Source organism: Myxine glutinosa, chromosome 5, assembly GCF_964187855.1.
Source record: "Myxine glutinosa chromosome 5, kmMyxGlut1.1, whole genome shotgun sequence".
Classification (NCBI taxonomy): Eukaryota; Metazoa; Chordata; class Myxini; order Myxiniformes; family Myxinidae; genus Myxine; species Myxine glutinosa.
In genome coordinates, this window is record NC_136265.1 from 158,185,260 (window position 1) to 158,210,965 (window position 25,706).

Consider the following 25,706-nt stretch of genomic DNA (forward strand, 5'->3'; position numbering starts at 1 on the left):
AACGGGCACCCACGTACGGGCATGCCCTAGTTTCAACAATATTGATAGATAAAGGTGATATAATATAACAAATATCATGAAACATTTACATGTTGTAGTCCATTGTATAATTTAAATAAACATAAATGCAAATTTCGCATGTGGAAAAAGTAAGTACACCCTTGGCTCTAATAGGTGGTATTGCCCCCTTTGGCAGAAACAACCTGAAGTAGGCGTTTCTTATAACTGTCTACCAGTCTCTGACATCGGCTGGGAGAAATTTCTTGCCCACTCCTCCATGCAGAATTCTTTCAGCTGTGCGATGTCTGAGGGGTTTCTTGCACGCACAGGTCGTTTCAAATCCCCCCTCAACATCTCGATGGGATTTAGATCCGGGCTTTGACTTGGCCATTCCAGAACCCTCCATTTCTTTCTTTTCAGCCATTCCTTGGTGGATTTACTGGTATGTTTAGGGTCATTGTCATGTTGCAAGGTCTACCTTCGGTTGAGCTTCAACTTTCCGACAGATGGCCTCACATTATCCTCAAGCACCCTCTGGTACAATGAAGAATTCATAGTGGATTCTATGATGGTGAGCTGCCCAGGCCCTGATGCAGCCAAGCTGCCCCAAACCAGAATATTTCCACCACCATGCTTTACAGTTGGTATCAGGTTCTTGTGGTCAAATGCTGTCTTTGGTTTTTGCCAAACATGTTTTCTGGTACTGTGGCTAAATAGCTCTACCTTTGACTCATCTGTCCAGAGCACATTGTTCCAGAAGTGCTGGTCTTTGCCGAGGTGTTCATTGGCAAACTTTAGTCTTGCCCTGATGTTCTTTCTGGACAGCAAAGGTTTCCTCCTGGCACACCTCCCATGTAGATCAAATTTGTGCAGCCTCGTTCTAATGGTAGACTCGTGCACTTTGACATCAACAGTGGCAAGAGCTACCTGCAGGTCCCGTTATGACATTCTGGGGTTCTTAGATACTTCTTTCAGCATCTTGCAGTCTGCTCTCGGGCTGAACTTGCTGGGGCGGCCTGGCCTGAACAAGTTGGCAGTTCTTTGGAATCTTCTCCACTTGTTGATGATCTTCCGGACAGTCAAATGATTGATTTCAAATTGTTTGGAGATCTTTTTAAATCCCTTCCCAGACTCGTAGGCATCTTTAACCTTCTTTCTGAAGGCCTCAGAGAGCTCTTTTGATCTCGGCATGGTGACGCCGCACACTTCAACAACAAAGAGCAAACCAAACTAAATGTCTGAGGTTTAAATAAGACAGGTTCCTCCAAGATCCTCTCTAACGATGTTCTAATCATTTGCACCTGAGCTGGTGCACCTGATTCTAATTTTAGGTGTTTGAAGTCGTGATAAATGTCGGGGTGTACTTACTTTTTCCACATGCGAAATTTGCATTTATGTTTATTTAAATTATACAATGGACTACAAAATGTAAATGTTTCATGATATTTGTTATATTATATCACCTTTATCTATCAATATTGTTGAAATGAAGATCAAATAGCTGTATGTTGAAATATGTTGAAAAAGTCAAAAGTTTACATGGGGTGTACTTACTTTTTCACATGACTGTCGATTACTTTGGTGTAAAATGCAGTTTTGGCCTTATCTGGTCATCCCAGGTATAATGGCCTGTGAATTGGTATATTTGTTTGAGAGGACACGATGCGACACAAATATATCTGAACACCCTGCTTCCTTGCATCTCTCCAGTCATATATGTACCTTATATAAATTATTTAAAGCGCCTTTGGGCTACTTGAAAAGCGCTATACAAAATAAATGAATTATTATTATTATTATTATTATTATTACTAGGGCATGCCCGTACTATATATATGCCCGTACTATATATCTATCTAAAATTATATCCCCCCCCTCTATTTACATGAAATGGTTTGGTCCATTCGCAACGCCAAAGCGAACGGCGAACGGCTTGCGAGTACAGTGACAATCCCCCCCCCCTCTATTTACATGAATGGTTTGGTCCATTCGCAACGACCACAGAACCCCCCCCCTCTATTTACATGCAATGGTTTGGTCCAAAGCGAACGGCTTCCGGAGTTTGGTAAAGCAATCGCCATCGCGTGCACAAACGCGCAGGAAAGCGAATGAATCGCAAATTCGTTTTTATTAGTTTTAAAACGTAGTTTAACGCCAACATAGTTTGCAAACGTGAAATAAATGAATACGCTCTCAAATGTGCCATCCGAGGCAGAGTGTGTCCGCCACGTTCGGCACACGCGATCGTTCGCTGCTCTCTGATTGGTTGAATCGTTTTTTGGACATAGCTCGGTAAGTAATTGTCCGATTAATATGAAACCTTGAAAAGGCACATCCTCGGGTCCCCAGCAATATACCTGGCAAGTTAAAAGTATATCGGACCCGTGGTTGTCGAGAAACAGCGGTCACAGACAAACGTACAGACAGACAGACAGAGATTACTGGAATTATAGATAGATATATTAGGCCGAAAAAAATATATTGCTGGTCTCTGGTCAGACCAAAGTTCCAGAATTGATGCGGCGATGCGTTTTTTTTTTTTCTTCTTCTTTTTGAAAAGCATGGATTGCACATATTAAGGTGTTTTTTGTGTCCTCATGCCTTGCGGTCCTCCTCATCTGCGATGGCGCCGTCCAGATAGAAATTAAAGACAGCCAATGGGACTTGTAGGCCTTTTTTGTAAATAATGAACACAAGCTAAAGTTATTTTAAAATGTATTTATTCTGAAAATCATTAAGTTCTTCAAGCATATTGTTACGGTTTTTAGAACCTTCACTAGTAAATTTTAGTAAATGTCTCCCTTATAAATGTTCCCCTGTAAATATCCCCATCAATTGGCTTGTTAAAGTTCGCACCCTAGTTAGTCCATGTACAACACGTAGCGAACCATAGGACCTCTCCGTAGTTATTTCATTATTATGTGTTTCAGTTAGGGATCTGTTCCCAATAGTTGAATCTGCGTTGCATTAATCAAATAAGATAGGCCCGATTCAATTTCCCCAATCGCCTCACCCGCGTCTCCGCAAAGTAACAGTCAAGCAGCGTTCGCTGCTCCTAGCCTTGATGCGGTTGTTGGCCCCAAACCGCCATTAGCCATGCGGTCAAGCCGAGGAAGGAGGGGGTGGAGCCACCAGAACAAGGTGTGGCACGTCGACTCGTCATCGGAGGTGGAGTCAGCAAGCCCTTACCGGCCAACCAGGGCCGAGGTGAGCCGACCGGTAGGCGTGTCCTAGGAGCCGGCGGCTGGATACAGGAGCGCACAATAAAAGCGGCTGGGAGGGACTGCTTCAAGAGAGAGACGTGATCCGGCAGATGAGGGAGGTACCAGGCGAGCATACCGCTGGATCGTGAGGCAAAAGAGTGGGCCCGTGACGGCAACAACAATACAGTAGTCAATTGACATTGTCCGACTGTGTGTGAAACCGAATACGTGAAGCTGCCACTGGCTGTTCGCTTCCAGCCCGGAGCGTGGACCTGGAGCGGACCCTCCTTGCTGTGCCTCTACCCGAACCTCCCAGCCCTGCTGTCCCACTTGGACCCTTCTCCTTCGTCCAGTCATTCCTGCCTGCTATTCCCCTTTCGTGTAAGTCTGTTTGTCTGTCTGCGGCGTTAATAATATAAGACTGCTTGAGGCTGCCCTGTGTATCTTCTTCTTCTTCTTCTGTGTATTACTTTCGTTTCCTCCTCTTCTTTGGTTTTGTAAATAATTAATAAATGCCTGTTATTTCTTACCTTTGGTTTCTTCTTTCCCCCGATCGCTTTCGTCCTGTCTCCAATTGAGTACCTGTGGCACGATTTGGCCAACGCTCGGAATCGGGTTAGTCAATTGCTAACGGCTCGAGCCGCGGATTGCTAAACCGCTCGGCAAATACCATCTTGTCCGTGATTCGAGCAGTACTTGTCTCCCTGCTTTGCGGAGGGATTGGTAAAGGTATTCGGGAGAACACCTTGACCAATAACCCTGATCAATTCCACCCCGCAAAGGAGCGTTACAAGTACCAGCACTAGAGACGGCCAGGTTAACAGGCCAAGGGGATTAACCCCCCCCCCCCCCCTTGCTAAGGGGAGTACCGTCTCTGAGATCCGTAACAATATTATAGACTGCCATTTCGTTCTTGAGATCGCCTCGCCATACCGTTAAACATTCCAATGCGTCGATCGCGTCAACACTGCGCATGCGCAAGTGGTCTAACAGGCCGATGGTCTCCCACGATCTCTTCTCGCAGTCCACCAGATTATCACACACTTACAACTTCATGACACACGAGATAGGATCCAGGCCTAACTAACGAGACCACCCGCAGCTCTCTAGGCCTTCTGGTTGCTTCACACGAACCCGACAAAGAACGTTTTCGTTTCAATAAATGACAATATCAAGCCGTTTGGATTCATGACGTCACGGCACACTACACGACTCATATCTTTGGAACGGCTGGTTGGATTTGGACAAACGAAACGTAGTTATGTAGGGGAGAACCGTGCGCGAACGTCGATACCAATGGCGACCGTATTTCCCGAGATAGCGCGCCGGCCCGGCAACATCAGGTGCGCGCTGTTGTAGGTACCGTTGGAAATTTTAAAAAAAAGAAATTGTTGACGCGCAGGGTCAAAATTGATGCGCGCGCTGACCAGAGACCGGAAATATATTTTTCTCGGCCTAATATTGTTGCGGTTTTGAGTTTGTACAATAAAGGTTAATTTCCCCCCTCATAGTTTAGTCACACAACAACATGTAGCCTCGCGATAGTTCAGTTATTTCTTAGTACGTGTGAGAATAGTCCTTTTCCTGTGTTAGTTTTGCGTTGAGTAGAATAATGAGAGTAGGTCCTTCATTGCCTTATGCCGCCTCTATTTCCTTATGCCGTCTTACGCCTCCTTTGGCCTTTTTTGGCGTGAATAACACGAGGCAGGCCTGGCAGATCGAGGCAAGACCGAATGAGGGTGGCGGAGAAGCTGACGGTAAGCGCGAGCCGCCAATCAGGGCTCGAAGGGAGTGGCTGTGGCACTGCGTCACAGGGCGTGGTTGGAACATTCGAGAGAGCTAAGGGCGTGGCAATAAAACCCGTTGCACGAAGCCCCCAAAGCAGTTCTGCGGGGTGATGAGCTTGAGAAGTTGTGAGAAGGGCCTGCGCTGGGTGTTGAGCTTGAGCAGTTCTGTGGAGGGAGGCGCTTGAACAAGTTTGGTGAGCTTGAGTTCTGTGAGCGTTGAGTGTGAGCAGGTTACGAGTTCTGAGAGAAGACGCGCATGAACCCAGCTATAAGCGCTCTTACCAAATTGGACGCTCGGTTGAGCTTGAGGCCGAGCCTCTATTGGGTTACGCGAGTGATAGCGCGCCGGTAACGAAACGTGCTGTGGAAAACCGCCAAGCCGGCGAGAGACGCGTATATTTTCCCTCCCTCCTGCCTCGTCTGCCCTTTGTTCGAGAGACGCGCTACAAGGATCCCATCCACCGCCTGCTTGCCTTCATCGCGGGACGTGCTGTGACCGTGGAGAGCCACGCCGGGCGGGGCCGTTCCTGGACGACCAAGGCAGCGCGTGAACATCATCCTGCCTGCATTTCCCCTTTGTGAGTGTGATCGGGCCCGTGTCTGGGATTTAATATAATACTGATTAAGGCTCCTCTGCGTCTCTGTACTTCTACCGAATCATTGTACTTACTTGTGTGAATAATAATTAAATAGTGTTCTTCCTTTATTCGACCGTCTCACCTTTTCCATCATTGACTAAGCGTGGTACGAATAGATCCGCTCAAATCGGGTTCCAATACCAAGGTAACTGCACGGACCACGTGGTACGCAATCCACTCGGTGTACTCAAATTACACGTGGCTCGTGCGAGGCTTGCTTCCCCGCTTCCGCAGCGGCGCAGGTATTTAGGTACGTGCGAGAATTGTCCCGAAACCCTACCTTGCGTTTGCCCGGGAGGGGCGTTTCAAGTCTCGGTTGCGCCGACACAAGAAGAACAAGGGGCTTAATCTCCACTTGGTAAGGGCAGGAAGGGCGGCGGAAAACCATAACAATATCAACATGGCACAAAGGTGTCACACTCACATTTTACCTGGGTTTGAATCCCGACCCAGTTGTAGACGGTCACCCTGGTGTTTCACAGGCAGATATTGGGAAAATTGGGAAACGCACATTTGAAGAACTCTTTAAGGATGAACAGCTTGATTGAGAAACACATTTTATGTGCTATTAAAACATTAACTTGACTCATCTTATCCAGGTCACCCTCCCCACGGTTATATCAGGGCAAGCCGATTCATCACATGGTCACGGATAGCTTAACCCCAATGTGGAGCCATTCAAAAATTACGTAATGCTATTATTTTAGGGACCCGAGTACCGTGTGCGCTGCCAGGCTTGGTTAAACCTCGATAATTTTTATTCGACATACGATTCGATTTTTTGGGGTACCTCATCGTAATACCCATCCCAAACAAAGCCAATGGAAATCCTACTCAACAAGCCCGAGCAGTATAATCAACAGAGGCACACTGGCCTGATGTCTTCGCGGCCATATCATCAGAAAACCCACCCACCAGAAACCAGAAACCAGAAAACTAAGATGGCGGCCATATCATTTTGGCTGGGTGCCATGGTGGGTGGAGTCAAGCCAGAAATGTGGGTGGGAACCCACAGCTGTTCAATCAATGGGTGCACATTTGAAAAATCGCATCCCCCCCCCCCCCGCCCCCCAAACAAAAACCACAACAACCACACTGAGCTCTTGTAGACCTGCAAAACGTCGCAGGTAATAAAGTAGAAGGAAACTTTTGAAACCTCAGCTTTTTAATCCCAATTTCCCTCAGATCAACACATTGCAGTATTCCTGGGAATGTTACAAAATAAAAAGTTTAACTTTTCACACTATTTCATAGGTGTATCACAATCTAATCACTTGTGTTTTGATTACAGTCCGAATAATTCTCCGCGTCATGGCCTTTGTTGGACCTTTTTTTATTTTTTTGTATACAACATCGAGGCTCATGAAAGAGCTAACATTAATCACACAAAAAGTCAAACCGACACATAAAATACAAAATAAGGGGAGCGGTAGACAAGATGGGGAGAGGGGGGGAAGGACACAAACAACATTTGAGAGCAGGGACATCGAGAGAACTGTGGGAGGCAGAGGGCTTGGGGGGAGATGGGAGAGGTATAAAACATATTGACACTGCAAGGACTTCCAGAAAAGAAGTTGGAATTTCAAAAAAGTGGATCTGGGGTGACTTCAGCGATTGCGATTATTCAGCAGAAAATTTGAGAATGGCGTACTTGCAATTCCTTAAATAACTCTATATTTGCCAACGCTCCCTCCGATAAGTACGATGCATGTTCAAGGAGTCATCCGATATCACATCTACTTCATAGCTGTTGTGCAATGAAAAAAAAAAAAAAAAACGGGATCAAAAATCATTTTGATTAGCGGCATATCAATTAATTGATATTTGTTTTGAAAAATAAAACATTGAAGCACCTGGACCTTAAAATAATACATTTCAAATTCATCGTCTTCTTTATTTGCAGCTTATCATATGTTTTCTTTCACACTTCCAAAAGGATCCTTCAAATTGAAGGACGACATCCAATCTCAAAGATTCCTCGTAAGGTACGACCATTCCTTGTAAAACTACAACTGTATTGATCATGTTTACACAAAGCAAACAATGGATGAGAGGGAAGGAAAATGTAGAAAATAGTCAGACAATGTGCAAGAAGGCCCACTGATCTTTTTAGGCCTCAATTTTATTAAAATATGGCATTGATCAAACCCTAAGGATAAGTTGTGGGTCAAGCAGGAGTATGGAGTGGGTCAGCCACTCCATATTACCAAATAGTCACAGGAAGCATCAAATCCTCACGATCTGTACAGAGATGCAAGGCAAGGGAAGATTTTCTCCAGTGGCTGGGGCAGGTGGGCGCTGCACGATGAGACGAGCAAAATTTCCACCGACATGACCTTTGGTCAACCTCCCAGGGTTTATGCAGAAGCAACCAAGTACCTCCTGAGCACAGCAGCAGATGGGGCACATATGCATATACCAATTACGATTTGAAAGTTACACTGGTCTCTGATCCAGTTAGTCTCCCAGAGGAACTGGGTCCAGCTAAAAGTGCCAGCTAAAAGGTACAGTACTAGCCAGGGGCAGCGTATCATGGTACAAGCGCTTCAGATGGGACATTATGCTGGATGTCCTGTCTGCAATATGGACTCCAAAAGGCCCATGGTATCTGTTGCATTAACAGGTCTTTCGGCTTGTACTCTGCATGTATTCCAAATTTCCAGTAATAGTAAATCACCGGTACTTACGGAGACATAAATTCAACCAGAATTGGCGTATATTAGTACGAATTGAAATACCCACCTCTTCCACTGGAAGTGGCGTCACACCCCCACCCTTCTGGGTCAATGGATTTTTTTTTCCACGCAAAACAAAAATGTATTAATTGAGACGTGATAACAAAATAAATCATTGTAATACAAAACCAAAAGCACGGTTTAATTACCTTTACCACCGAAGGTAGACGGATGTTATGTTTTCACCCATGTCTGTCTGTCTGTCTGTGTGCAGGATATCTCCAAAGGTTGCGGATGGATTCGGATGAAACTTGGTGGACAGGTTTGATGTATGAGAAGGACGAATCTATTAGATTTTGGTGAAAAATGAGAAATGGGGCCAAAAAGAATATATCGAGCACGATATTTCAAAGGATTGGGGATGGATTTTAAGAAAACTTGGTGGATGAGATGGATAGATGACAAGAAGCTGGTTAGATTTTGGTTCAGGTCAGCAGATCCAGCCTATCGGTGCCGTGGGATACAAAACGTAAACTGTTCAGCCTGGTAGAGTTATGCGCTCTACCGAGTGCCGTTCTAGTTGGTTTATGGATTATGTTTGAGTCCATCTTTTTTCAAGTGCTGTATTGCACTCGAGAGCAGTCAGACTGCTCGCATAAATTTTATCTCTCTCAAATGTATTCGCCCTTCATTCATTCTGTTAAGACAGTGTCAGTCAATAATAACTACAATAAATTAAAGAATATGAATACGTATCACCAATATTATGCCAAATTCGTGTTTGAAATCGTGATTTGATAAAGTGATAAAGCTATATATACAGTAAAACTTCCTCCAACGCGGCTTCCTCGAACGCGGTTTCCAATTTACACGCTGAATTAAATGCGTCAAAACCTCCCCAACGCGAAGGTGTGTTTCACATTTACGTGATCGTGGCTGGTGTTTTCCCAAAGATTTATATTATTCTTATTCCTCGTTACTGTACTGTACTTTACTTAACCCTTGTCCACACAAGGGAGGTCTTCTTAGGCTAAATACAAGGCTAAAAAGACCCCCCTTGTATGGACAAGGGTTAATTACCATTTAATTTATACATACGATGATACGAGTCGCCACCTGCCGTCATCGTGATCGCAGTTCGATTTTACATTCTGGATTACGACAAAAACGGCCGGCGTTTTCCTAAACATTTTTTTATTTTTCCTTATTCCTTATTACCTTGCTTAACAGCTTCAAAAAGGGGACCAAAAAACAACAACAACCACGGTTCCCGAAAAAGGCCAACCCCCGCTTTGCGGGGAAAAATGGCCTCTAAAGGTGGTTATATTATATAATTACTATTTAATTTATATACACGCGTGACACGAGCTGCCACCTGTCGCCATCTCCGAACCTGCCACCATCAAGTGAACTTAAGTCGATCACTATGGCTCCAAAAAGACCCAATTTGCACCAACCAGACAAGAAGAGGAGGAAAACAATGACCATGGAGGTCAAACTTGATATCCTGAATAAATTATCATCAGTTTCTGCTTCATCTTTGGCCAGGCAATATGGCGTGAATGAATCAACCATTAGGATGGTACGGAAGGCCGAAGATAAAATCCGTTCCAGCATTCCTGCAGGAGCCTCCATCGCAACATCATACGTTAGCAGGAGAGATACCCTTGTTTTAAAAAATGGAGAAAAGATTGAGTGTCTGGATCGAAGATCAGAACCAGAAAACTGCTCCAGTGGATGGGCCCATTATAAGAAGAAAGGCCATTAGCATCGACAATTACCCGAAGAAGGTAATTTATACATACGATGATACCAGTCGCCACCTGCTGTCATCACGATCGCAGTTCGATTTTACATTCTGGATTAATTGCGACAAAAATGGCCGGCGTTTTCCCAAAGATTTTGATATCCTGAAACTCGGATTTGATGACATTGAAGAAAAAGAAGTAGAAGAACTGTTAAAGTCTTCAGGAGAAGAACTGTCCACTGAAGAACTTGAAGAACTTGTGACCCAGACGTCTCATGAAGAAGACAATGAAGAATATGATGAGCCAGAAAAGGCAGAATTAACCACCAAACTGCTGGAGCTCTTCAAGGCAACAAAAACTGCCCAAGAAATTGCTGTAAGGATAGATCCTTTTGTTGAAAGAAGCCTGAAGTTCAAGTGGGCCATAGATTCAGCTTTAAATCCCTACACAGAACTTCACAGCGAGTTAAAACAGAAGGCAAAGCAAGTGCCTATAACACAATTATTTAGGCCTACTTCAACACCATCCACCAGCAATTCAACACCATCCACCAGCAAATCATCACCCAAACCTCCAACAACCACCTCACAATAAGGCGAGTTATTTTGCAATAATACAGTACTGTTATGATACTAACGTATATTTAATTTTTTTAAATGTATATTTAATACTGCTGCACCATTCCATACAAAGAAACATGTAAATAAAGCAAGAACGGCCGTTTTAGGGTCAGTTTTTTGGTAGCCTGGAACATATCCCCGATTTCCCCATACTAGTGGGGGGGCCAATGTAGCAGATTGAAATGCCCGGTGAAATTGCTTGTTAATTTTTGGACACTGGTTGGGCTGTCTTTAGGGATGATATAAGTTCTAGAAAAAATATGTCTCCAATTGTTTCAAGTTCTTTATGGCGGCCATTTTGGATTTTCAAAATGGCGGATGTCGAAAACGTAAAATTCCATTATCTTGGCTTCTAAATGACCTAGAGTTTCGATTCTGGTGTCCAGTTGTACATTTTTGGGGATAGAGAATTGAATGAAACCTTCTTTAATAACCTACAAGGGATAAAAATAGGTTTTTATGGCACAGCCGAACCAGTGTCCAAAATCTAACTTAATGCACATCTATCTTAATTGTTATTTGTTATTTGTATGTTCCAGATTCGTGACCCTGAGCTATGATGGAGCCAAAAAGCAAGAAAACCAAGAAAGAAACTGATTTCACACTTTGCATTCAGTGCCAGGATCCCCAAGGTGCACTAGTGACTGAGCCAGCACTGGGCTCATATGCAAAGTTTCTCCAGTTCATCCAGGAGAGGGCACGATATGGTGATGCCGACTTCAAACAGATCAGCGAACGATTAAGCTGTTTCACTGCCACTGACTTGAGGAACAATAAAGCAAAGCGGCACCGGGCATGTTATGGATCTACATGCAACACTGCTCACCTGGAGCGTGCTAGAGTTCGCCACCAGAAAGCCTGCGAACATGGCGACACCCAGCATCTTCATAAGAGGTGTGGACGTCCTTCTTCTGCACCTGCCGCTGCAAGTACTTCAGGTTCTACGCAAGACGAGACTCTTCGCTTCACACGTTCATCATCAACTCCATTCAACAGAGACCTTTGTTTCTTCTGTCAAGAGGTCACTAAGGAAAGTGTACATGTTGTATGCACGTTCAACGCAGGTAAACAGCTGAAGAAAGCTGTTGAAGAAGGCAGCAACCACAAGTGGAAAGTTCAGCTGAGTGCTGCCATCAGTGCACATGATGCTCATGCGATCGACGTCAAGTATCATCTCCCATGCTGGGTGCAGAATGTCCAACGTGCTCCCAAGAGTGGGACATCAAGTGATGACAAAGAACACATACTGCAAGAAACTAATGTTATCAAAATAGCCGCAGACATTGAGTTTGTCAGCCTTGTTCGCTCTCTACTCCAAGCTGGTGAAATTCTCAACATGTCTGACCTGAAGTCGGTTTACTCCAGGATTCTTGACAATAATGGTGTGCACAATGTCCCATCACCTACTACCCAAGGCATGAAGGAGAAAATCAACTCTCACATTGATGACGTTCACTTCATGAAACCAAAACGTCGAAACGAGTCAGACTGTGTATTCTCCACTGCCGTGCGTGATGCAGCTGTCGAAGATGCAATGACGAAGACAAATGAAAAAAACATCGAACAACTGTTTGAGAGTGCCTCTGTTCTCCGCAGTGCCATTGCTTGTCAGAACAAGCACCCATGGCAATTTGAAGGAGAAATGAACACTGATGATGCTGAAAAGCATGTACCCAAAGTACTCTATGCTTTCCTCCGCTGGCTACTGGAAGGACCAGCCACGAGCATTGAGCCAGAGACTATGCGCTCAGCCACTATTCATCGAGATGTTATAACCATCAGTCAGAACATCATGTACGGCTACAAGTCAAAACGCCAAGTCACGTACAAGCCCAAAGAGCCAGATGCACCATTCCGCCATCGCTTAGAATGGCCACAGCAGCTTGCCGTTGCCATTGTAGTCCATCAGTCCACCAGAAACAAGAAGCTTCTGGATTTCCTGCATGGGTTCGGTCTGTCTGTTGATTATAGTCGGATCTTGCGGTTGGAGACACAGCTGGCCAACTCAGTCATAGAGTCTACGACAGAACAGGGTGTATACTTTCCAAGAACCATGCGCATAGGGACGTTTGTCTTCTTTGCAGTGGACAACAGTGACTTCAATGAAGACACACCTGATGGGAAGCGGACACTCCATGCTACAGCCTGGGCACTCTACCAACGACGGGAACATGCACCCTCCACAGATGAACATAGAACACTGACACTACATGACCGAAAGGCCAGACACCGCTCACTCAAGGTTCTGACTGCTCCAGACTTTGTTCCTTGCCAAGCACCAAACAAACAATCTGCCACAGGTACCACGTATAGCTTCAAGACACGGTCAAACCCAGATGTCACCAAGCCGTACTCTGCGACGGACACAGTGTGGCTACTTTCACGCACAATCATGCGAACAGCTGAAGCTGAGGACGTACAAGACGACATCATCCCACCAGATGACCAGCTGCAAGCTGCAGAACCCCAGCATGCTGACCCTGTTGGGTCACTCGTCCACGATCCAAAACAACCACCTGGCAGTAGGATCAAGCATCACGATATCCCAACTTGGACAGCCTACAACTCACTGCTCTCCTCTTCGAAGCCTCTGACAGAGGTCAACGCCCTGCCATTGGTAGCAGCACCAGCCCATGAATGGCAAACACTGATAACAGTCTTGAAACAGACACAGCAAATCAACTGCATGGTCATGGGTCCCGATAGGAAGACAGTGATCACCTTAGACATGGCCCTGTATGAGCGAGCCAAACAGCTGGAGATGACCAGAGATGACTGCAAAGGCAAGTGGGTACTGCGACTAGGGGAGATGCACACTGTGATGGCTGCACTGAGGGCTGCTGGGAATGCCATAGAGGACAGTGGTCTTGACGAGGCTTGGTCTGAGGCTGATATCTATGGCCCAACAACGACCAGACAAATACTGGAAGCCAAGCACATGAAGAGGGCTTTGGAGGCCCACATCACCACTGTCCAAGCCCTCTTCGACCTCTATGTGGACGAATTCTTCCAAGAGCATCCCCATCTGAGGGGCCCATGTACCCATCACACATCTAATCAAATGTAACTGCAAGAAGACCCAATGCATGTCTCACTGCTCATGCAGGTCTCAGCATCTCAACTGTTCTGAGATGTGTATGTGTGGGGCAGATGAAGAGGTGTGTGGTAACACGGGTCAGGAGCGCCCCATGGGAATCGATAACACTGATGATGAGGAGGATGGAGATCCTTCAATGTAACAATGAACACTGCCAACTAAAAATATTGCACAAAGACATTATAAGTGTACATTTGAACACTAAAGTCCAGCCTTTATGTGATTTAGAAGTGAAAATGATGGAAAAAAATATATATATGTGTTGGCATAAGTGCGTGAAAATCCAAGATGGCTGCCATAAGAACCCTTTTGATCATATGTAGGTGTATAAATGTGTGTTTATTGGATTAAGTATCCGCAAATATGTACATTTGGACACCAAAATTAACACTCTAGGTCATTTAGAAGCCAAGATAATGACAATTTCGGTTTTCAACAAACGCCATTTTGATAATCCAAAATGGCCGCTATAAAGAACTTGAAAAAAATGGAGACATATTTTTTCTACAACTTCTATCATCCCTAAAGACAACCCAACCAGTGTCCACAAATTAACATTTGAATTCAACGGGAAAACATTGGCCCCCCCACTATACGTTTAATGAGTCCTCCAACGCGAATTCCTCCAACACGATGTTATCCCAGAACGTATCCCCTGCGTTGGGGGACGTTTTACTGTGTGTATGTATGTGTGTATATATATATAATTATATATATATATATAAAACACAGTTTGTTTGTGTGTGTGTGTGTGTGTGTGTGTGTGTGTGTGTGTGTGTGTGTGTGTGTGTGTGTGTGTGTGTGTGTGTGTGTGTGTGTGTGTGTGTGTGTGTGTGTGTGTGTGTGTGTGTGTGTGTGTGTGTGTGTGTGTGTGTGTGTGTGTGTGTGTGTGTGTGTGTGTAATGTTACCGATAGACTCTGAAACGGAGAGGCTCACGTGCTTGATATTTGGCATAGACATGGCCATTGAGCGTGGGACGAACATGGCTGAGACCATATTTGACGAGATCCATATTTTTTATTCATATTTACCTCAGCGCATTTCAGCGAAGTACCCGCTAATCTCAGCCAGTGCGAGCAGCTCGCCGATTCGCTCAGAGCGATCACGTGATGTTCCATCCCGTCACACGTCACACGTTTGCACGTGATTCAGGGCGAAAAGCCATTGCGTTTTTCACCTTTATGTGACCGTGTTTTGTGTCGATTTTGTGCGATATGAATTAAATTTTAATTCATATTTCGTGTTTACGAATTCGAATACGAAGGATTTCCCGTTTCCCCTTTCGATTTCGAATACGAATCGAATACGAGCTTGAGTCGAGAGGGCGAATGTACGGGTCTCCCCTCCCCCACCCGGCAATGCCGGGTACTTCTGCTAGGATCACGTGATGTTCCAACTTTGCCGCCATAATCTCACAGTTATGCGTTCGCACGTAATCCAGTTTTTTCACATTTCAGCGAGGAACATTGCCATTCACACCACATAGGTTTTTTTTCACTTTCATCTGATATTTGTGATTTCTTTCAAACAAACTGTATTTCCCATCTACACGGCCATGTATTCCTATTAACGTTATGTAAAGTACATAAATTGTGTGGATTACATCATTTCTGGATGTGATCAATTGCCAGTAACCATCTATATCCCTCCCCTCCCCTTCCCCCCTCCCCCTCCCTTTCCCCCCTCCCCCTCCCTTTCCCCCCTCCCCCTCCCTTTCCCCCCTCCCCCTCCCTTTCCCCCCTCCCACTACCCTCTCCCCTCCCCTCCCTTTCCCCCCTACCCCTTCCTTTCTGCCCTACCCCTTCCCCATCCCCCAAACCCCCTCCCCCTCCCCTCCCTTTCCCCCATGCTCCTCCCTTTCCCCCATGCTCCTCCCTTTCCCCCCTACCCCTTCCTTTCTGTCCTACCCCTTCCCCTCCCTCCCCCTCCACCTCCCCCCCACCCTCCCACTCCTCTCCCCCTCCCATCCCTCCCCCCTCTCCTCCCCCCCCCTCCCACTCCTCTCCCCTCTCCTCCCCCCCTCCCGCCCCTTCCCCCCCTCCCGCCCCTTCCCCTTCCCCCCTCCCCTTCCCCCTCCCCCCACCCTCCCACTCCCCCCACCCTCCCACTCCCCCCTCCCCCCACCCTCCCACTCCCCCCTCCCCCCACCCTCCCACTCCCCCCTCCCCCCACCCTCCCACTCCCCCCTCCCCCCTCCCCCCACCCTCCCACTCCCCCCTCCCCCCTCCCCCCACCCTCCCACTCCCCCCTCCCCCCACCCTCCCACTCCCCCCTCCCCCCTCCCCCCACCCTCCCACTCCCCCCTCCCCCCTCCCCCCACCCTCCCACTCCCCCCTCCCCCCACCCTCCCACTCCCCCCTCCCCCCACCCTCTCACTCCCCCCTCCCCCCACCCTCCCACTCCCCCCTCCCCCCACCCTCCCACTCCCATCCCTCCCCCCACCCTCCCACTCCCATCCCTCCCCCCACCCTCCCACTCCCATCCCTTCCCCCACCCTCCCACTCCCATCCCTTCCCCCTCCCCCTCCCCCCTCTCCTCGCCCCTCCCCCCCACCCTCCCACTCCTCTCCCCATCCCTCCCCCCTCTCCTCCCCCTCTCCTCCCCTCCCCCTCCCACTCCTCTCCCCCTCCCCCCTCTCCTCCCCTCCCCCTTCCCCCCCCTCCCCCTTCCCCCCCCTCCCCTCCCCCTCCCCCCTCTCCTCCCCTCCCCCTTCCCCCCTCCCTTCTCCCCTCCTCTCCCCCTCCCTTTCCCCCATGCCCCTCCCTTTCCCCCCTACCCCTTCCCCATCCCTTTCCCCCATGCTCCCCCCTTTCCCCCCTACCCCCTCCCCACCCCTCTCCCCCTCCCCCTGCCCTCCACCTCCCCCACCCCCCTCGCCCTCCACCTCCCCCTCCCCCCACCCCCTTTATTATTATTATTGTTTATTCTGCGCCTCCTGCCTCCGGAGTTGTGTAAAGGTAAAAAGGGCGTCTCGGTAATTAGTCCATAAAGCATCCACGTCAGCCAATCATAGAATACCCCTGTTCGATAGCTTATATCTTATTATGTGTCTTAGGGTAAGGCTGTGTCTCCCATTAACTTAAATACTCCATTGTACCAAGTGAAATAAGAATAGGTCCCCTTTCATTTCATTTCGATGGCCAACTGCATTTTGGGCGGTTTTCTCTTCAACCACCATTGGCCACGAGGCAGGGTTGGGGAAGAAAGGCGGGTCCCCACCTCGTCAGAGAGGGGAGGAGTGAGCCAGCCCCACTCGACCAACCATGAACAAGGGGTTTGGCTTGAGAGGGCGGAGAGAGAACGTTTGGGGGAGGTTCGCAAAGGTTGAGGGGCGGGGCCTATATAAGCCGCGGCGGAGCGTTCCCCGAGATGAGATGAGCTTTGACAGAGTTGAGACAAGGAGGGAGGAGACAAGAGCTGGGGCGTCAGAGCTGAGCTGCGTGCTTGAGCCACCGAAACTGCATCTACAGCAGCTTGAGCCACCGAAACTGCATCTACAGCAGCATGAGCCACCGAAACTGCATCTACAGCAGCTTGAGCCACCGAAACTGCATCTACAGCAGCTTGAGCCACTGAAACTGCCTCTACAGCAGCTCGAGCCACCGAAACTGCAGCCACAGCAGCGTGGGGCCTGGACGGCAGTTTGGAGCAGGGCCGCAAAGGAACGGCGGCTGCCCAACGAGCCGATCGTGCTGCAGGACCAGTTGGACCTCCCTATCCCGCCAGCCATCCACCTGCCATCCCTATCATCATTCCCCGTGTAAGTGTGTTCGTAGTCTGTCTTTTGTCTTGTCCCTGGGTAGTAAGTAAGCCTGTTAGATAAGCTAAAGATTTCACTGTGTCACCTGCGTCTCATGTCCCTGTAAATAAACGTGACTGCTTTCTTCTTGCTTATATGTGTGAATAATAATAAACCCAGTTACTCTTCTGTACGTCTTCTTCCTCTTTGCATTCGGTCGCTTTAGAGTTTTCCAGATTGAGCAGCTGCGGCGCGATACGGCCAAAGTTTGGGGTAAATCGGGTTTTAGTCAGGGAAGCACTGTTCGGTCGCGGAGCCTCCGCTCGGCAAACATACCATCTTTAACCGCGTACCGTAACAATTGGTGTCAGGAGTGGGATTCGAACCTGGGACTAAATTTATTTAGCCCAAATTTTGGACACCAATTGTGTTATTACAGTAACAATTGGTGTCAGGGAGTGAGATACGAGGCCCGAAGCGCGCTTAACGCGCTCAAAATTACAAGCAGCTGGAAATTTGTTTTGTTTTTAAAGGAAAACCCGAATTTTGAAATCACGCCATGGCTGGTCAAGGCGACGGGATGCCGGTGGGAGTGATAGACGGGGTGGAATCGACCCAGGACCCCAGGGAAGAAGTGGGGAAAATGGTGGAGGAGAGTAAAGAAGGTGCGGTCGTGGGGGTATCAGGTGCACAAAATGGCGCTCTCGCGCACGTGGTTACAGCGGCACCAAATAGAGCCGCGCCCTTTGTACCAACGGTGGAAGACATGCAATTAATTATGGCTGAAATGGAGGCCCTTTTGAACAGGAACAGTGAGCGATTGTTAAACAAATTGGGAAACCAAATTGAAGCAATAACGAACGAATTGGGAAACCAAATTGAAGCAATAATGAACGAATTGGGAAACCAAATTGAAGCAACAACGAACGGAATGAGGGCCGATAGAGAGGAAAGGGAGCAGAGGGACAGAGACCGCAAGTTGGGCGAAAGGGTCCCAGGGGTGCACGAGGAGGTAACACGGGTCGAGAAGCGCCGGTTGAGCGAAGCGGAGGAAAGCGCGGGTACAATGACGGGGGTAGAAATCGCGACACGGGGTTTGGAAAAGCCGGCGACCGATGAGGTAGAGGGTGTTTTATTAAAGCCAGCGGTCGTCGAGGGGAACAAAGACAAAGCAGTGCTGGGAATTAAAATTGAAGAGATGACGGAGGTAACCCGGGAATTGCAGGGAGAAATGGAAAATGTGCAAAGTCCCTGCTCACATCACGATGCTGTGCTAAACCCGAATGGAAGTTTGCAGGTTTTGGTGCAGGGAGGAAGAAGAACCCCGAAGGTGAGACGTGCTGTGTATTGTGCGGGGAGATTTTGTAAAAGGATGTTTAGCGACAAAAGAATTGTCGCGCGATTGGGATCGATATGGCACCCGGGCGTTGGTGAAGGGTCCCGTGTGAGTAAAAATGGTACGCGTGTGAGGAAAAAGTGTGCGTCAAAGAGTGAGCGTGTTATAAAGTGTGGGAGTGAGACCGAGTGCGAGCGAAAATGCACGTCGGGGTGTACGGAGTGTACGTGCGAGGGTAAGAGTGACCCGGAGAGTGAGTTGGTGGTGGAGCGGGTGCGAGAATGCACGCTTGGAATGGTTGAGGGTGTGCGAGGAAGCACACCTGAGTTGGTCATGGCGCGGGTGTGGGAGAGCCCATGTGAGCGCGGTAGTGGGTGGATGCCAGAGTGCACGCCCATGGTGAGTGTTACGGAGGACGTAACGGAGGAGAGGTGTGGACCGAAGTGTGCGAACGGCGAGTGTGCGAACAGCGAGGGTGCGCGAGAGGGGTGGTGTGTAACAGGGAGTACGTTGGTGGAATGTACGGACGGCGTTGGAACGCCGGGTTTGGTGAGGGTGAAAGGGGTAGCGTATGCGTGTGAGCATGCAGGTGAAGCATCGACGGTAACCGGGTTAGCGGTTAGGGCGACGGATAGCCGATGCGAGCACTCGGGGCGCGGTGTGCTTTGTTGGGTGCGAGGCCCGGCGCGGATCAATGCTGCGTCGCTTCTCTTCGAAGCGTCGTTGCCGATTCGGGCTTGGCCCCGCCCCGCACGGTCGAGTCCGGGCCTTGGCGGGCGAGGCGACCGGTCCGGTTCAAGGGCGAGTGGGAGGAAGCGGACGGTGCCCCCTCGCGGGGACGGGGTTCCAACCGGGGGAGATTGAGTCATCGGGCCCGGCACCGCAAGGTGCCGCGACGAGATGGTGCGTGGAATCTCGGCCCGACCAAACCACCTCCCTTGAACCGAAAGCCGGACGGATTCAACCTGCAGGCAACCAAACCACCCGAATTCATTGCTCGGCTTTACGAAGCCGAGCTCTGGAAGTGAATTGGCGCACCGAGAGGTACTAGTGAGTGGACGATGATGATGATGATAGTGATAGTGGTTTTGATACGAAATTTAGAAAAGTGAGTAGAATTAGCAGAAATTGGAAAATTTTTGATTGGTTGGAATTTGGACGAGCAAAATTGATAGTGGGACCTCCCCGATGTGGTGGGATGGCAACCTTGCCATCTCTCACAATCAGGGGGGGGCAAAGGAGCACTAGTTTATGGGGTTGATGGCAGTGAAAACTAGCCCGGGAGGGTTAGGATATATCGTGTGTAGGGATCTAGCGAAGATGACATTAGGTAACGTTAAGGTTAGTTAGTGACATGGATACCTGTAGTGGGGACGCAGGTAGTTTAGAGTGGATGATAATGACGTGGTATGTGCTTAGTTTAAAGGGAAGACGGGGAGCACTAAGTTAGCAGGGCAACAGGTAGTTGAGATGATGCCGTGTGAGTGTTGGAGGTGTATTCAAGTGTATTGAGCAGTGTGTGAGGAACAGGTGTGATTGAACAGGTGTGATTGCACAGGTGTGCAACTGAACAGGTGTGTGGAGCAGTGTTTGAGTGAGTGATAGTGATGAGTTGTGCTGACCAAATGGTCCAGAAGGAAGAAGGGTGCAGGTGGCACCAGGTGTGAGTGCACAGGTGTGCAACAACAGGTGTATGGGGAATGGTTGTGTGGAATACATGGAGTGTGGAATAAATGGTAGTGTGGAGTATATGGAGTATTGGAATGGATGGTAGTGGAGTGAGTATGGTGGAAACGATGGAGTGGAGTGGATGGTGCGAAGGTGTGAATGGGGGAAGGATGGACCCCCATCACGAATACCCGGGGCGGGTAGTGTAAGTTAGAGTCCCTGTATATAGAGAGTTGTGTCAACTCAAATTTGGACGCCATTTTGTGTCTAAGTGTGTCGGATTAGATATACATGTACATTCGCGATATGGGGTGATATATTCTAAACCTGCTAAAAAAAATTTTACTACACATATTTAGTCTTATTATTACATACAGGTGATATTTGTTTTGTCAAAAACTCAGCTATTGCCGTGAAAAAGAGCTGTGTGGTGATATTAAAAGTGGTATGGCAATGCATATTACAAGCCAACACTGCATATAAGAGCTAACATTATAAGTAAGACAAACCAATGCTGTCGTTCTCTGAATTTTAATAACTTTTAGAAAGGAGTGTGGGCATATCCAATATTTTTTAAAGGGTGCCGAGAGCAATTCCGGTGTAGGACTTCCAGACGACATATAGTCTAACACACTTAAAACAAATTCTGTACGTGGTATTGCCATATTTCTATAGTGTACAACTTTAGTTTTATCGACATTTATATTCAATTTCCATTGTAATGATTTAACAAGCTGCAAGTCAGCTTCTGTCTCTGACATAAGGAAAACGTCATCGGCATCTAGTAAGATTGAAACGTTCATTTATTACTACACCCTTGCCCAGAACTCTGATGGATATTGCCTGATCGATTAATATGTTTCATAGCTGGCGACTTAATTAACACTTAATTTTCGACTGCGCCAAGCCGTAATTAAACAGAGAAAAAACTTTTAAAAATACCTGCAGTGTGCACGGTTCGTCTAGTCGAACAGATATGGAAAAGCACAGATAAGACGTCGTATTCACCATAACTTGTTTAATTTCACCAGGAACACGATGAGGCCAACACAGTAAACATTCAGTACAAAACTTGGTTCATACATTCAGTACAGAATCTATACATCTTATATTTCCCAGATTGGTTTGAACAACCAAAAGCAGAACAACCAGTCATTTTGTTTGGCAATAAACAACATTCCCGTACCAAGCTGACGTTCACGCACGGTGAAGTTAGACACAAAATGGCGCCACGAAATCACGTGACCAGAAATCTTGGGTTAGCGCATGGCGCAACTCTCTTTATACAGGGACTCTAGTGTAAGTGTTAGGTAGAGGGTATAGGTAAATTGTGGTTGGATATTGGCATCTGTGGTGCAGGTGGAAGAATGGTGATTGGATGGGTGCATTAGTGTTGTGGAAATGGCTGGGCGTGTCGCCTGTTAGTGTGTGTAGTTGGTTTGGGCACTCCACCACTGGGAGGATGTCAGCCAGGTGAGGCCGCAGGTGGGCTCTGGGAGCCGGTAGTAGTTGTTGTGGATGGGGCCCGAGGATCCGGAGGACGGACCTGGGTAGCCCAGTGCCAGAGGGCACCGAGTGGGGTGACAGAGCCAGGAGGGGCCTTCCCCAGTTAGTTAGGTTAGGGTGAGGAGCTAGGTAAGCTCGGGTGGCAACTGCAGTGGTGGAGGTGTGCAGGTGGGTAGACCTGCTGGGAGAGCTACACGTCACAGCCCAGAAATTGTGCAAGGGCACCGGGAGATGAATCGGGGGAGTGAGACCCCAAATTGAGAAGCACCACAGTTTGGTCAATGGGAATTGGTTTTTAGAACCCATAGTGTAAGTTGGCCAATGGATTGGCAGGGAGAGACCCCGGGTAGTGTAAAGTGTGTTAAAGTCATTTCGAGGATAGTTAGGATTAGGAAGTCTCCTCGCACCATCTGCATCCACTCACCTGAGGTGACAGGTACTCCGCACCATGCCATGTTTAATTATTTTTGATGCAAATGTTTTGGATTGTGAGACGCATCATGACGTGGGTGTGACATTGTGCTTTGTGTTCCATCTCTTCCTCCTTATGAGGATTGATGATGAATTTGGTGATGGCAAATTTTGGCTAGAGGGATTGTGGAGACGAATTTGGTGTAGAAGAAATATGGGGAAGACGTGACAGTAGTGACGAATTTGTAAATGTGTAGATTTTGTAAATATGGGGTAAGGGCAAGGGTAGTGTAGGTGACAGGGGGGGGTGACGTACGGTAGGGACGAGCTTTCTCATTTCGCTCTCCGTACGCCTTTCGCCTTGCATTGCCTTATTGATGTGTACCCTTGTGACCTTACCCCTCGCTCATTTGTCTTTCCCCTTTTGTCTCCCACATGACCTGTGCGCCATTGGGCGCCGAGGGGAGCGTGCGTGAGTCGGCCATTGTGCGCCCGAAATTCCCAGAACCAGCTGTCTGCATCGATGCACCACATTATGGACCACATGCCTGTGGCCGAGCACCACGTATAGACCCCATGGGTTGGGGCATGGCCCCTCTGCTGGAACCGGCCATGAGGGCCCGAAATCTTGCTGGCGGACCTTGGCCACAGGGCACCGATGCCCCACAGGTGAACCACACTAGTCGGCCCTGTGGGCCATAAATAAAATAAAATAAAAAGGACACATTGGGTGCATTTTTCAGTTCAAATAGGCCGCCAGTAAGAAAAGCAAAGAAAATGACAACTGGAAGAGATAATAATAGCCAGCAGAGGGAGCCGAAGAGCAAGAGACCACCTGCAGGGTTAGGGGTTGTTGATGTTATTTTTATTGAACACTGATGAACTGTGGTGACTGCACCGATTGGTGCTTGAGGGTGTGTTGGTGCGTTATAGGTGCTGTCATGGTGCATTGATGCAGAGCAGACTGTCTCCCCCCCAGAAAGAACAATTACAGGTCCTGGGTTGAGTTTTGTAAATAAAATAGCGTCACTGTAAATAATGCTCCCCACCGTCAATGTATAGTTTGAAGACCATTCCGCAATTCGGTTAACTGTGGGCGTAAGTCTGTTAGGCAGGGTGCAATGGAGCAGCGGGACACATTTATTTATGTTTTAAAACTGTCGCACTCAGGGTCAGGTTAAAAGTAGAGGGAACTACACCTACGTGTCACACTAAATTAAAGTTGTAGGCCCGGGACGTGCCTAAGAGGAGGAGGGTGCAGTGTTGCGGATATGAGGATTGTGTTTTTTTTTATTGTGTGCTTTATTATTATTATTGTTTATTCTGTGCCTCCTGCCTCCGGAGTTGTGTAAAGGTAAAAAGGGCGTCTCGGTAATTAGTCCATAAAGCATCCACGTCAGCCAATCATAGAATACCCCTGTTCGATAGCTTATATCTTATTATGTGTCTTAGGGTAAGGCTGTGTCTCCCATTAACTTAAATACTCCATTGTACCAAGTGAAATAAGAATAGGTCCCCTTTCATTTCATTTCGATGGCCAACTGCATTTTGGGCGGTTTTCTCTTCAACCACCATTGGCCACGAGGCAGGGTTGGGGAAGAAAGGCGGGTCCCCACCTCGTCAGAGAGGGGAGGAGTGAGCCAGCCCCACTCGACCAACCATGAACAAGGGGTTTGGCTTGAGAGGGCGGAGAGAGAACGTTTGGGGGAGGTTCGCAAAGGTTGAGGGGCGGGGCCTATATAAACCGCGGCGGGGCGTTCCCCGAGATGAGATGAGCTTTGACAGAGTTGAGACAAGGAGGGAGGAGACAAGAGCTGGGGCGTCAGAGCTGAGCTGCGTGCTTGAGCCACCGAAACTGCATCTACAGCAGCTTGAGCCACCGAAACTGCATCTACAGCAGCTTGAGCCACCGAAACTGCATCTACAGCAGCTTGAGCCACCGAAACTGCCTCTACAGCAGCTCGAGCCACCGAAACTGCCTCTACAGCAGCTCGAGCCACCGAAACTGCAGCCACAGCAGCGTGGGGCCTGGACGGCAGTTTGGAGCAGGGCCGCAAATGAACGGCGGCTGCCCAATGAGCCGATCGTGCTGCAGGACCAGTTGGACCTCCCTATCCCGCCAGCCATCCACCTGCCATCCCTATCATCCCTATCATCATTCCACGTGTAAGTGTGTTCGTAGTCTGTCTTTTGTCTTGTCCCTGGGTAGTAAGTAAGCCTGTTAGATAAGCTAAAGATTTCACTGTGTCACCTGCGTCTCATGTCCCTGTAAATAAATGTGACTGCTTTCTTCTTGCTTATATGTGTGAATAATAATAAACCCAGTTACTCTTCTGTACGTCTTCTTCCTCTTTGCATTCGGTCGCTTTAGAGTTTTCCAGATTGAGCAGCTGCGGCGCGATACGGCCAAAGTTTGGGGTAAATCGGGTTTTACTCAGGGAAGCACTGTTCGGTCGCGGAGCCTCCGCTCGGCAAACATACCATCTTTAACCGCGTACCGTAACAAAACATATATATATATATATATATATATATATATATATATATATATATATATATATATATATATATATATATATATATATATATATATATATATATATATATATATATATATATATATATATATATATATATATATATACACAAAGAATTAAGTTAAGCACCCCCCCCGTTTTTTTACAACCTCGCACATTACAAGTTTGTTGTCGTCAAAACAGTGTAATATACCCATGATATTGCTATATTTTCTGGAGAAGTGATATTATGGTCACATAAAAACATAACAATCATGCCGTTTTCAATATTTTATTCTGAATAATTTAAGGTGAAATTTTTTGGGAATTTTAGGCATATTTTCACCTCAATTTAAGTATGGAGCTATAGGTCCATCACGGACAGTGTGGATGACGTTCATGTTTTCTAACGTACAGTCATTGTTCTGAGAAGACCTCTAGCGATCTTTGCGTCAATAACGTGTGTAGGACCCACGTGATCGGATCACTGACTCAACCAATCACTTTTTTTCACTTTGATCACTCAATTTCATCAATGGATAATTGCTAATGTCATACCAATCATTATTTGATCTCACATACCTTAGAATATATGCCAATGTATACATATACACAAAGAATATATATTAGGGGGTGCTTACCTTAATTCGTTGTGTAGGGGTGCTTAACTTAATTCTTTGTGTATATATATATATATATATATATATATATATATATATATATATATATAATTCCAGTAATCTCTGTATGTGTGTTTGTTT

The 25,706-nt window shown here is 47.4% G+C and overlaps 1 protein-coding gene across 2 annotated transcripts in view; it reads right to left on the bottom strand.

Moving 5' to 3' along the window:
* Positions 1–6,775: 6,775 nt before the first annotated feature.
* POLA2 (DNA polymerase alpha 2, accessory subunit) overlaps positions 6,776–25,706 on the bottom strand; it is a 71,722-nt gene continuing 52,791 nt past the window's right edge. For both annotated transcript variants that reach the window (XM_068115868.2, XM_078778931.1), the window contains one exon: positions 6,776–8,010. In XM_068115868.2, coding sequence (XP_067971969.2) covers positions 7,855–8,010 — 156 coding nt within the window. In that variant the 3' untranslated portion in view covers positions 6,776–7,854. The remainder of the gene's footprint in view (positions 8,011–25,706) is intronic.